Below are 14,460 nucleotides of genomic sequence, written 5' to 3'. Positions count from 1 at the left end.
GATACCTACTGACCCCTTGTGGCACTAAATGGACATAATCTGAACCCTTTATGGGAGAATAAGGTGAATTATTATAGCTTTATAATTATCCAAGCAGATAGTAGCCCAGAGGAGACACAAGTATTGCCTTCATAGTTGGATATCAATTTGGACTATTACTCATGTTCATTTTTCTATCTTTTTCTATATTTGTCAGTAGGAATTTACTATTTGTCCAGAATGTTCTACCTCGTTGATATCACGAATGACATCATTTTTTGGGGTTTCAAAGCGATGTTTGTAGTATGTTGGTTATTACAAGAAAGCACTGATACAGTGTACAGTTCTCACACACAGAGGAGGGGGGGGGGGATATGGCTGTGGCCAGAGTCCCTCGAGTTGCGCAACGCTGCGCAATTACGCACACAACAATATTGTGTCTGTCTCCGTAGCTTACATTAACACTAACAAAATACACATTTTGGTATGTGCCATTTCAGCTATAAAACTGGATAGAATGGCATCTCTCATTTTGACCTCTGAGCCGTGTGCGTCTGTTTTCATTGCCCATCTCTCTCTGTGCGCAATTGTGCGCAGTGTGTACACTAGTGAACGCAAAGGAAAAATAAAAAAAGATTATAAAATAGTACTTGAAAAAACAATTATTTACACCTTTCCAAATCGCTCAGATCGCTTCTGTTTCTTTGCCTGTGAATGAAAAAAGAAAACACTATTGGATAGAATGGCATCTCTCATTTTGACCTCTGAGCTGTGTGCGTCTGTTTTCATTGTTCATTGCGATCTCTCTTTGTGCGCAATCGTGCGCAGCGTGTACACTAGTGAACGCAAAAGGAAAACTGACAAGGGATTGCCAAATCATTTCCTCGCTTCGGAGTGACGTCGTTCCCCGAGCGCATTCCGGTTATATTTAGAGCCTATATAAGGTGGAGTCGCCCCCTATTGCCTTGTTGATCCAGCTCCACTCTGGAAGCCTTTCCTCAACTCCACTCCAACACATGTCCTGAAATATTGATGTCACACAGAATCACAGAAATCAAACTGGCCACCATGATCGATGTGTATTAGTATGAGCTATATATCACAACTAGTTCATTTCATTAGACTTTGCTTTCTTTTATTTATAAGAGGCATTTTTTTTTTTTTTAGAGTTTTAGAGCTGACATTACGCCCTATGATGAATGTCACAGTCTGAATGAAAACATCATCAGATCGACCCAGGGGGTTTCAAATCAAATCGAATAGCTGTCGACATAAGCACTTATAGCTGTATTTGATGACATAATTGGTTATTTATTGTTTAACAGATATTATTATTGACAAAATACTAGTGTTCCTTATTTATTTTACATAAATGAATATTCCGATCTTTTGGCAGAGTGGGGGGGAAAAAAGAATCACTTTTTATTGTACTTATTGCGACACTCGTTAAAGGATATCACCGAAACCGGTTGAAAACCCTCTGCGATGCTTTCTGGGTAGTGAGCTGGTCTACGGTGTCTCCCGGTATCCGCCCATAGCGCGTCTAGGCCAACCTCAGCTGAACAGGCCTGGAAACGCGCTGGATCAAATGGAAAGTTCAATCGATTAATTTCCCCTCTCTCTCTCTCTTTCATTCGATTCGGTTTGCTCTTTTTTCTCCGTTTTCCCCAAATTAAATCAAAGGAAATGCAGAGATCGTGTGAAGAAGGAGGACTGATCACCGCTTGACTTGTTTATTCGGTCTAAGCTACTTTCGGACGCGGAACTCCCAACACGCAAAAAGGTAAAACAATCTAAGGACCGCGATCGTAACATTGTATCCGTTTAAGACTTCTGTGTTACAATGTGGCGAGATCGTGAGATCTCTCCTTACATTTGAAGTTTAGGGTCAGATCCAGTGGTTTGATCATTTTTGCTGGACGTTTTCAGCTGAAAAGAAGTGTCGGTGTTTATGCAAACTACGCCCAATTTGTGAACCCGATGTCTGGCCCTGCAATGCAGACCTATGCGGTGTTTTATATTTCTGGCGGCTTAAAAACTCATCGGCAGACCCCTGAATGATGCCGGGTTTACCGGGGTTTACGCATATTCAATTCAATTCAATTGTGCCTAGATGCTATTAGAAATAGGGTGCAGGACAGGTTCATCCCAGTGTATTAGGCCTAGTGTGTGACTGTGAATAGCCTCCTATAATCTGATCCATTAGGTGTTTATTAATGCCTGTGTGGTGTTATTTTTAAAAATGTTGACATTTTTGAGTTAGTAATTCATAAAATACAAAGGTTCCATCTCACAAAACATAATGGAATGTAAAAACTTTGACGCTCAATATAAGTCTACCCATGTGTACCTACCCTACTCGCTCTATTTATTTTTTTGCCTGATCGACTTCCATAATTATGTAATAATAAACCTTCCCAGTTTGATCAGCTATCACGCTTCTATCAGATCCCATACATACAGGCGTCTTTTGGAAATAGGTAGGCTGGTAAGGCTGATTAACATGCTTGTCATAAGGCCTCGGTTGATTGGCAATGGAAATGTTCTCAATATAAGCCTCAATATATGACCATTGTGAATAAGTTGAATGAATGAATGGTCTTTATTGTCATTAATATAGTACAGGTACCATACAACGAAATTTGGAAGGGGGGGGCTCCCCTGGTGCTAGGAAAAAAATACTAAAAACTAGAAGGTAAAAGAGCTGGTTTACATAAATAAAGGCTATATACACTATCCACTATACTATACAAATAAAACACTGTGCTGTACTCTATGCTATGCTATAAATATCCTAACATTTCCTATCTCTGAACCTTATGTACCCAGGGTTGTCATATTGCACATGGTATTATTAAGTTCTGTTCCAGATGGACACTTGACTTGTTCCTTTTGTAGGCGACAATGTTGTTGCTGTGTAATGTTTCATACTTAGGGCAGACCATTCTTTACTCTTCTAATGCCCTAACTCCTGATTGATCATGGAGAGACACTTAAACTCGGGGAGAGTGGCCCTCGATGGGCCCTGACAACCTTGTTGATGACTGGAGATGACAGCTGGCTGTACAGGTGTCAGCTCCAGCCAATCACGTGCCAGCTTTCGATTTCCACAATGTGGTCATATTATGACAAGGGTGGCACTTGTGTCAACTTTGCTGGCTGCTGTTGTAGTTGAGTCATTAGGCTAGAACAATATTAGGCTGCTTCTTAGTGGAATAGGGAAGTCACGTTTCACTTTTAGGATACAGGTATTTTGATTCCTTTGAGGTGACACTTGCAGGCCTATTTATGATTTAATGCCATCTACCCCCTGCTCTCTGCCAGTCCTTTGTTAGTGGTGTTAGTGGTCTTGGTGGTCTTGGTGGTCTTGGTGGTCTTGGTGGTGGTGGTCTTGGTGGTGGGCACTGGAGCAGGTGTGGGATGTTACCTACTTGAGGCTGATCATTTCAAGAAGAGTTTGAGAAGTGCACTTGCAACACTAACTTGGTTAGTAAATGTGTACCATAGTTTGCTTCAAGCCTCTCGACGCTTGGGGCTTCTTTTTGTTTGTCTAGACACGCCGAACACTTTAGAAACACCTCCACGGGCGTAGTACTTCACTTAGAAGTGTTTTCGAAAAAGGGAAAATCTATGGTCAACACTATCGATGGTTGTTGTTCATATTAGTCTGAGTAGAGGAGTGTGGCTCCCAGTTGCTTGTCAATTGTGGAACTTTAATGCAAGGTAATAGATTTATGCCTGGGGTTAGTTCCCATTGTGTAGCCCTTACACAGAACTGACTATTGAATTTTGTGCTGCTAGATTTAAAGTGACATTTCAGTTTGTGAAGGATATAGGACTAATGTATTATATCTGTTTACACAGGTCTTTTATCTGTCCCCATTTTTTGAAGTTATAGCCTATAGTCTAGTCTATATTTGCTTGTTTTCGTTCTTACTGTGTTTATTGTAACAGACAGGATCGAATGGAATAGAATGGAACATTATTTGTGGCAAACATTCAATATGTCTGCAGAGATAAGGGTTTTTATATTCCCTATTTTGTCAGCAAATGAAAGACAATGTGAAGATGATCGGGAGCAAAATCTAATTTTCTATTTGGCGGGCATGTCTATGTGCACATGAGACGCTTAACTGATAGGGAATGACCATCACCACTAGACCAGATGGTTATGTGGATGTTTTCTGTTTTTTAGTCTTGTGTGAGAGGAGTTTGTCTAAGGTTGATGGCCTAGGTTAGCTAATAAGTGTACCTCGTAAAATGTTTATTTTTGACCGACTGTGTGCTTTTCTCTCTCTCCCAGGTGAACATGACAGAATATAAGCTGGTCGTGGTGGGGGCAGGAGGCGTGGGCAAGAGCGCCCTCACCATCCAGCTCATCCAGAACCACTTTGTGGACGAATACGACCCCACCATAGAGGTAAAACAGAATGATGTGTGTGTGTTTAACACAAAGGTATGCCTATTATTAGGCTCACTCCTTTGAAAGAGAAAAAAAAAAAATAGCTCTTTTAAAAAACGCCTTTATAGCAGGTTTTTCTGGTTGAAGAGGAGAATGACACCTAACAGGTTTTTGATAATTTTTTAGTGTCTGTCTGCTTACTGTGGGGACGGCGCTACGCCATATGAAACAGAAGTCTAAAATCTAGTCTAAAATCCAGCATTCCAATCTATAAGGCCAAAAAAGGTCCCAAATGTCAGTTATTCGGTCAAAAAATTAGGTGCTAGGTCTTAAAAACGAGATCCTGCAAGGAAATCAGTCCGACCACATCTATTTACGCAGAAATTAATCAAGCTGGAACCCCAAAAAATGCCAATCCGCTTCGTTTTTTGTCTGTATGGCAGTGAAATCCCTAATGTCATCACCTCGAGGATGACAAAAAGCTTATCATATGGTGTCGCGAATAGGTCTAAAATTCCATTCAAAGAGGTAAAAATGAAATTTGACTTGTTGAAACTTGTCGGAACCCTGATTAATAAATTATCCGTTGTGAAATTGCGAGTTAAAAACTTGAGATTCTGTTATTGAATACATTAATATTGTAACACCAGAAACAGTGCTTTAAGTGAGTCCGTCGGTCGGTGTAATTATGTGGGTTCAGTGAAGTAAGTTGATGATGGATATCTGCTGTATGTGATTAAATGCTGCCTGAGTGCTTTGACATCTGGGAAATTAAGACCCCATTATATTCTCTGAAAGCCATACATTTAGAAGACTCCTGTAAAACGGAGTGCATCACTCTACAGGGAGCCCATCTAACTGTCTCTTATCCAATCTTAGACAATCCCATCCGTTCTGCCTCTGTCCGATCCCAACTAGGATTCCTCCTCTAAGAAGTGATGAAGCAGTAGGGAGATCATACTATCATGCTTGTGTGAGCCATCCTATGTATGCCTTGTTACCGCCACTGTATCTGATGTCATATGGACGTATCCTGATCTGGCTTTCTCTCTCTCTCTCTCTCTCTCTCTCTCCCTCTTTCTTTCTGTCTTCTTCCCTCCCTCCTTCAGGACTCGTACAGGAAGCAGGTGGTGATTGACGGGGAGACGTGTCTGCTGGACATCCTGGACACAGCAGGTCAGGAGGAGTACAGCGCCATGAGGGACCAGTACATGAGGACAGGGGAGGGCTTCCTCTGTGTCTTCGCCATCAACAACACCAAGTCCTTTGAGGACATCCACCACTATAGGTGAGCTGAGGACATCCACCACTATAGGTGAGCTGAGGACATCCACCACTATAGGTGAGCTGAGGCCTCGCGTCTGAAAGTCCGTCGGTGGCGAGTCGACGATCCTCGCTGGTTCCAGAGTGACGCAGGGTTTCAGGTGTCTAAATCTGCCAACTAGGAGTCTCGTGCTCTAACATAAATGCATTTGACTATTTTTCTAACCTGTTTAGATGTCTTGAGTGTTTCTGTTTAACACAGAGAGAATGGAATATGATGTTAATTGAATCTTAAACAGTATCAAAGCCTAATGTGAGGTGTGTGTGTATTACGGTACTGTGCTACTGTTCAAATTACCACTTTTCTTGGGATCGACCGACGCATGGCACATTTGTATTTGATTCAGGGTTCCCGCGCTGGTCTTTAAAAGCCTGTTAAGTCTAAAATCCAAAGGCCAAAAAAGGTCCCAAATGGCAGTTATTCGGTCTTAAAATGAGGTGCTAGGTCTTAAAAATGAGATCCTGCAAGAAATCAGTCCGACCACATCTATTTTACGCGGAAATTAATCAAGCTGGAACAAAAAAAAAGGCAATTCGCTTCCTTTTTTGTCTGTATGGGTTAGGGTTATGGATCACCTCGAGGATGACAGAAAGCTATCATACGGTGTCGCGAACAGGTCTAAAATTCTATTCAGAGGTCTAAAAAGAGGTCTTAGATTTGACTTGTTGAAACTTGTAGGAACCCTGTATTTGATTGTTGTGGTCCCTGTCCGTGTCTTTGTCCAGAGAGCAGATCAAGCGGGTGAAGGACTCTGAGGACGTCCCCATGGTGCTGGTGGGGAACAAATGTGACCTGCCGTCTCGGACGGTGGACACCAAACAGGCTCAGGACTTAGCACGGAGCTACGGCATCCCCTTCATCGAGACCTCAGCCAAAACCAGACAGGTGAGCGACGGAGACCGACCCTCTCTCACTAGCCTCCTCACACACACACGTGTTCAATTAAATACATTGTGAGCTTAGAATGATAAGGTTCTATCTCCGTTTAGGGGTAGTTCAGAGATATCGATCGTCAAAGTTTTTACATTCCATTATGTTCTGTGAGATGGAACCTTTGTATTTTATTAATTACTAACTAAAAAATGTCAACATGTTAAAAATAACACCACACAGGCATTAATAAACACCTAATGCATCAGATTATGTAAAAAAAACTAAATTTTTACAAAAATGGAGATAGAACCGTATAATTCTAACGTCACAACCAGTTTAAAAAAAAAAAAATCTATTTCTATGGGTTAAACAGAAACTGGGCTTAGGGTGAGTTGTCCTGAAAGCTTCGTAGCACTGAGATTGTCTCGCATCCATTGTCTACGGGTGTCCAGGTGCTATGAAACTTTGAAGGAAATTCAGTCTGATTGTCTGGTCTGATTGACAGGCATAAGTCCCATGTCCCAGGATAAGATTTCGAATAGTGAGGCGGGGGGGGGGGTTGCCTGTGGTGACAAGGGTATTGGCTAGACAGAACGTGGTCCACAGCCGTTTAAACGTTTCTCCACAGATCAATTTTCATTATTACAGAGAGATTAGTTCATACTAGCTGTGTCAGGCGTCCTTGCAATGGCTTTTTTTTTCTTTTTTTAATCACAGCTCAAAAAATCTTCAATCTCACGAAATGCCATGGTCTCTTGACTTTTGAGGGGCTTTTGATTTGTGGTGGCATCAGTGGCTATATTCTGTCACTAAATTGGTGTTTTGAAATATATTGGGTAATGTACTGTGTGTCGTTAAACCCTTGGCGGTTAATTAATTCTTTTTTATTTATGGGTTCATAATTGAATCTGTTGCATGCCCCCCTCTGTCATAGGAATGTGGAATTTCTTCACCATTAGAGACTATCCATTATAGATCTCGCATCGTAATTCAGACCAGTAAACAGACAAACAGCAAATACTTGTCATCAAATCGTCATGGCACGGAAAAAAATTGTTGCTAATCGTTTTGTGGGGGTCATAATCATGCTTGACGGACAGTGGGGAGTGATCTAATATGTGGGGTGTGTTGTGACGCTTGCGTGGCTGGTTGGCTGGCTGCTGCTGCTGCTGCTGTGATCTGCGGGGCAGACAGACCCTCTTCCTGCTCTCTCTGCACTGGTCCAATCACAACTCCTTCTGGTGCTGCTGGGGACGCACTTCTCGGACAAGTGATTAATCTCCTTAATGCTCCTCCCCCTCCAATCCCTCCATCATGGACGCTCATGGCGCAAATTCGGGGGCTACTTTTGGTGTCGCTCTTCTGCTGCAATCGCGAGTCGTACACACACCACTGACTCTGTCCACAGCTACTCGCCCAAAAAAATTCTTTAGTTCTCGGTATGATGTTTTGTATTTAGACGACTCCCAGTGAACAGGTTAGCTTAACGACTCGTGATTGACAGCACTCAAAACTGCATGCAGGCCTAGTACTCACAGCACAGCACGTACATGACATGTAGCTAGTCTAGGTTGAGATATGTAGTCTTGTCAGTCATATGCAGCCTATGCTTATTATGGCACTGTTACCCTATACCTCTTAACTTAACAACCTGGAGAGTGCATAGTTTGCCCTGGCCAAAACGGGGGGCTGCTTCTTCCATATGACTGCCTCTCCCTGGTCCGTACGGGTCCAGCTAGCTAGCCCTCCCCTGTATCCCCTAACACTGAAGGGTGAGTTGTGTTTCACACTGCAGAGAGTGGAGGATGCCTTTTACAATCTGGTACGGGAGATCAGGCTGTACCGGCTGAAAAAGCTCACTAAGGAAGAAAAGACCCCGCGCTGCATCAAGCTTAAAAAGTGTGTTGTGATGTGAAAGGGGTAAGTGTGTGAAAAAAAAAAAAGCCGCGCTCCCCGCCAGAGGTGTGTGTGTGTGTGTGTGTGTGTGAGACTGTGTGTGGTGTGTGACTGTGTGTGGTGTGTGTGTGTGTGTGTTGGGGGGTAGGGGGGTGTGAGGGAGGGATGCCCTCCGCTAGGCACGGGGGGGCAGGAGGGACGATGGTGGTCTGTGGGGGTCCATCCCTTTCCAAGCTAACCTACTGGGGTCTTCTGGGGGGAATTCTGTGGGATTCTATTTACAAGTGGTCGGTCGTGATTCTCTCTTCCTGTGGTGTGTGTGTGTGTGTGTCCCTGTCGTCGATCATTCTGTCATCTGCCGAGATCAAAGTGGAGAGAGGAGTGAGCTGGTGATTTAGCGGAGACTGGAATCATGTGGGCTGAAATTCAGTGTTCAAATGTTCCCAATGAAGTGTGATACCGAGAGGGTGGCAGAGAAAGAGAGAGAGAGAGATAGAGAGAGAGCGATGTTGCCGCGCACCAAATGCAAGTCCGGTCCTGTATGTGTGTAATATATGTTCCCGCACACACACACACACACACACCCTTTGTGTCTATCTCTCTCTCCCTCTCACTCTTTCTCTGTCACACTCTTAAGGTGACTCGGAGCACTCTGCTTTGCAGTTTCCCCCCTCCCTGATGCAACGGCCAGCAATGTCATGCTTAGCGAATGGCAATGTCCCGGTTATTTCGGTCCCAACCTGTTTTCTTTGTGCCGTCCCGAATGTAAGCTGAGCATTGTGTCTGTCTGTCTGCTGGGCCCGCGTCCCACCAAACATCCACAGTGAAAAAAATCAATAGGTGATGAACATGTTGACATAAGTTTATTCTAACGAGCCCGCACACTCCATGGTATATTTGCATCTGGGTTATGTTTGCTGACAGCCGAGTCGACGTTCAAAAGCTTCATTGTGCATTTTCAGGATACAAATTAAAATGAGTACTCAGGCTTCCATGGAAAACTTAAAAAAATAATATATATATATATATACACTGTATATCCTGAATGTTGACAATAGAGCTTTTGAACTTGAATTCAGTCGTTAAGGTAAAGTCTTTTTTTGAGAGGATTCCAAACTAAAAAAAATTGTATTGTTGATTTGTTTTTCAGGGCGTCGATGATGCCTTTTACACATTAGTGCGAGAAATCCGGAAACACAAGGAGAAGATGAGCAAGGAGGGCAAGAAGAAGAAAAAGAAGTCCAAGACAAAGTGTATACTTATGTGAATAACCACCCCCCCCTTTTCATGATAGACTAAAACAAAAGAAAATGTGTTAAACCGTTCAAGTAATACATTTTGTACATTACACTAAATTATTAGCCTCTTTCTCATAGTACCCACAATACTGAAATGAACCCTATTTTCTGCCTTTTCTGTTATTTGCTATTGGGAAACGAATAAGCTTTATTTTCTATTTAGTGCCAGTTGCCCCACAAGTGTTGGTCCGAGGGGTTACACAGTCAAATTAGAGGAGGGTTTTATGTAACTTGAGTTTTTAGTTAATTAATTGATTTTTATACACATTTTGGACAACATATTAAATAGGATTATGAAAATACATTTAATTTGTTCCTCTGATGGGAGGTTCCTCTGCTGTAGAGGTGTGGGTTCCTCGGATGGGAGGTTCCTCTCCTGTAGAGGTGTGGGTGTGCTCCTTCCAGCATGGGATGCCAAAGAGTTTTTTAATTCCATCCCATCCGATTGGACCAGGAGTCAGAACCAGAGGCTGGTCCAGGAGTAAGAACCAGAACCAGAGGTCTGGACCAACACTTTAAATGGGGGAAAGTCCAAATGTCCCGGCCACTGTGTTAACGCCCATTCTCTTATTTCGACTCCTAGACAGGAATTAACAATGTCATGCATTTAATGAAAAGCAGCACGCATGTGAACTTCTACTGTACCTAGTTTAACATGTCCTGGTTACCAATTAATTCACCTTGTAATCTGTTAATGCTTTTTTGTCATTTCTGGGTAGTGATTTTTTTCTTGCCTACAGGAGAGATTTTTCCTTTTTGCATGCAATGTGTTCTTACTAGTTAACTGGGAAATGGCAAACTGTTGCTAATACTGTATACGACACAGCCACTAAAGCCAGGAATGGGGAACCGGGGTCCGAGTGGGCCTCGTAGCGGGGTTTGTAGTGTTTCAGAGTTTGGGGTTTATTGATATTCATCATAGCTGATTTATTTTTGGTAGAAAATTCGGTTTCTGTTACGGTCAGCGACTGAATGCCCCCTTAGTGAAGCAAGCCAGCTGTGAGGGCGAGAATGCTGAGTTGAATCTTTTGGGCATAAAGGAAACCAGCAGACCACCAAGACCTAGCTCTGTTAGCTCTGTTAGTGACGTTGAAGAGGATATGCAGCTGGTTGTTGTTGTGGTGCTCAGTGGCACTGCATTTTTTCTTAAACCCATGCCTTGTCACAAGCCAGTGTGTTCTGTAGTTTTGTTAATTCTGTCGGTCAGTTTCCCCCTGCCTACTCTGATCATTTTAAAGATGGGTCGATGCCTTTGTTCCTGAAGAGACTTGGTTTGACCTTTGGCCCCCCCCCTTCTCCTCAGGATTGCTGTATCTAGCTTAACATGTTGTGTTTTTGAAGGACAAACCTCTCCCATTAAAGGGATAGTTCAACCAAATTACAGATTTACTTCATTTTTTACTGTACCTCATCAAGTGGTTTATTTATAGCAACAGCCATATTTTTTCTTTTTTGCATTTCCAGGTGTGACCACATGTTGGCACGCTCCAAAATTGCCTAATTCAAATTAAATGGTATTTGTCTTATCTAATTATGTAAATGTGGTATTTGGATGAACTTTCTCCTGAGAAATATTTGATTTTCTGTCTTAAAATGCAAGACAGGATCTTAAAAGCCCTTAATCCTAACAGAGTATGCCTTGCACATTTCTCCAGGCCTTTTTTTTTCTTTTTTTATATATAAACTTATTGCTGCCATAAACCTACTCTCCTGTTTTGGATAGGCTCGATTAGGCAAAGCAACTCTTAACAGAAGGCCTTTTTTTTTGTCAAACCACAAATCTTTTCTTCTGCTCTTTTCCTCATGTTTTACTACTACAAAAAAAATGCCTCCCATAGTATGTTGTCATGAAAAGGGTGTTTAAAATGTATTGTTCATATGAATTTTCTAATTCCAACATTGACATTTGTATGGTAAGGAGACGGGGTGTGTTTGTGCTTGGCCAGGCAGTGCTGCTGGGCTGCCTTTCATGTGAGAATTACTGTCTGGTAATTTTATTTTGGTCATTTTGTGTCTCACAAAGGTTGTGTCTGAGTGATGTAACTGGAACCGATGTCTGTCAATGAGGCAATAATTGCCATTAAATTAGTTTTTAGAGAAAATAAAAAGTCTGAATTTAGAGATAATGGAATAGTTACTTTTCAGGGTCATCACATATTTCACCAACCTATTTCCGGGCGTCTCCCCGGGGCTCGTACTTTTGCCTTTTATGTTCTCATCATCGGGTGCTTCTGCCTCAGAGCATGAGGAGAGACGAGACAACATTAACCCTGTCATGTCTCCGCAGAAAAGATTATCGAAAACAAAACACATTTTTTTAAAGGGGCAATCTGCGATTGGTACATACACTTTTATATTAATAAAATATAGCAATTGATTCTCAAAGAATATAACTTAAATGCGTCACGAGCATAGTTCAATTGTCTTACCCCATCAGAACCCAAAATATAAACTGGATTTACTTTATTGTTTGTGAACAATGTACTAAACAGACTGTCGAGCTTCAAAACATGGTTATAATGAGCATGGTGATGTCATGGATGGTCGATCCTGGCATCTATTAGCTCTGTCTATGAAGTTGAGTGGTACATTTCTCCATCCCCGTCCCTCAGCTGTTTACCAAATAAGTGGTAGGGAGACCACTTTTGTTGTCGTTTCAATCCCAGATTGCCCCTTTAACGGTGAACACAATTACGAGTGAAATAGAAAACACACAATAAAATAAATTTAGTTTTTCTGATTAATGCTTTTGGACCCAATTGTATTACCTCCTTTTGTTTGTTTAGTAGTTATTAACAGTTAATGCATTGATTATGGAACCCATTCGTTAACAATACTGTTTCAGAAGTGATTCTATCGAAATGTTTGAAATGCCCCCCCCCCCACACTTTGTGTGCCAACGTCTGATTTCTGAAATGTATCATTTATACCTGGATGGTATTTTAACAACCTTTGTATAGTTGTGATACTGAAAGGTGCATATTTTGTAAATTGTGCTTCATTTCGTTGGTGTGTCTAAATGAATGTTGCTTTAATATGGAGTGTCGCTCCTGTTTGTGTATGTGACATGGGAGTGTGACTGGGTCCAGGCTTGGGGAGTGAATGAATGACCACTGTTCAACACATCCATTGAGAGCTCTCCGTGGACAGTGTGTAGAGTGGTGATCTGATGTCAAATCAGTCTATTTTTTGCCATGAAACTCACCACTCCTATTTAAATGTGTAATAAAGAAAACAAATAAAAAGGAAATTCACTCTTTTCTTTTGTGTTGTCTTGTCTTTTTCTAATATTTATGCCATAATAATTGTAGCAATACACACCCAGAATATTTACATGAACACACTACTTGGTCATATCATCCCTGGTGTGCAGTTTGGTCTTTATTCATTTATTCTAGTCAAGCCAGAGCAAGCTATAGGTGTTGGTAAATGGACTGCACTTATATAGCGCCTTATTCCAAAGCGCTTTACAATGGCCTCTCGTTCACCCGTTCACACACACATTCACACACCAATGGCGGCAAGCTGCCATGCAAGGCGCCGGCCCGCTCACTGGGAGCAATTTCGGGTTCAGTGTCTTGCCCAAGGACACTTCGACATGTGGCCAGCCAGGGCTCGAACCGCCGATCTGCCAACCTTGCGATCATTAGACGGCGGCTCTACCTCCTGAGACACAGTTGGTGTCATAATGTTGGCTAGAAAGAGGCCTACTACTGTATGTAGGCATTATCAGGCAAATGGCTTCATCATCAACAAAATAGATGATGCCAGTGAACTGACTATAGATAATATGCAAGATCAAAAGCCTAAAAGTTCAGGTTGAAAGACGTTATTGTTTTGTAGATCATGTGCTGTCAGTTCATGGATTTGGCCACCAGGGGGCACTGTTTTCTTATTCTCTGCTGTCTGACCAAGGGCCACTGGGCTTCACGTCACCGCTGAAGAGTTCCTAGACGTTCTTCTGCGTCTCGGACATGATACCACAAACACGGCAATTATATTGGCCCTACAGCATTTAAGCTCCATTTGAAAAAATATTTGATCAAAGCAATTTACGTCCTATTTCTACATTTCTTTTGTTGCTGCCACTTCAATACACACAGAGCATGCACAAAAACATCTTACAGGGTAACCGTCTGAGGTTGAATTTGAACAACAAAAGTGCTCTGAAATTGGTTGAATTCAAGATGATTAATGCCAGCATAAATGTACGGGTCGGGTATGCTATCATATAACTAAGATATCAATAAAGTGAATCTAATCTAATAAAAAGATATCTGTGGTAAATATTAAATGATGAAGATATGATTTCATTCGAAATAGGTACTCTTTTGCTCAAATCATATGGGGTACCCAACTTTCTTGACTCTGTAACATGATTTCTCTCACACGTTTTACTCTGTGATGGATCCTCTGTGCTCCAAAATGTAAAATGATGTTACAGTGCACTTTATGTTGCCTCTTTCACTCAATCACCTTCCTCCATTGATGATGAACAGATCTGGGGCCGTAGAGTGAAGACCCATCTCTTCATCCCTTCAGGATGCACCTTAACTGTCCCTCCTGAGACTTATTCACCCACTCTACCCCCCTGTACAGTTTCTCTACGGTCAAATTCCTTCTTCTAGCATTATGACTGCCAATGCACCCTGGCCCTAGCATAGATTACTTTTTCTTGCTATGACTTA

At 42.0% G+C, this 14,460-nt stretch overlaps 1 protein-coding gene across 3 annotated transcripts; it reads left to right on the top strand.

Moving 5' to 3' along the window:
* Positions 1-1,513: 1,513 nt before the first annotated feature.
* kras (v-Ki-ras2 Kirsten rat sarcoma viral oncogene homolog) lies at positions 1,514-12,986 on the top strand. 3 transcript variants are annotated; one of them, XR_013937788.1, is made up of 6 exons: positions 1,514-1,762; positions 4,283-4,399; positions 5,491-5,669; positions 6,431-6,590; positions 9,625-10,084; positions 10,140-12,986. XR_013937788.1 is itself a non-coding variant. In XM_080545202.1 (6 exons), the coding sequence occupies exons 2-5, from the start codon at positions 4,289-4,291 to the stop codon at positions 8,491-8,493; spliced, it is 570 nt and encodes a 189-aa protein (XP_080401328.1). In that variant the 5' UTR covers positions 1,514-1,762; positions 4,283-4,288; the 3' UTR covers positions 8,494-8,498; positions 9,625-9,748. The 3 variants fall into 3 exon arrangements, 2 of the variants coding, with proteins under 2 accessions (XP_080401328.1, XP_080401329.1); XM_080545202.1 differs by lacking the exon at positions 10,140-12,986 and adding an exon at positions 8,374-8,498 and having other exon boundaries at positions 9,625-9,748; XM_080545203.1 differs by having other exon boundaries at positions 9,625-12,986.
* Positions 12,987-14,460: the final 1,474 nt, after the last annotated feature.

This window comes from Nansenia antarctica (assembly GCF_963989245.1).
Source record: "Nansenia antarctica genome assembly, chromosome: 14".
Lineage (NCBI taxonomy): Eukaryota > Metazoa > Chordata > Actinopteri > Argentiniformes > Microstomatidae > Nansenia > Nansenia antarctica.
This window is presented reverse-complemented; position numbering and strand designations above follow the sequence as displayed.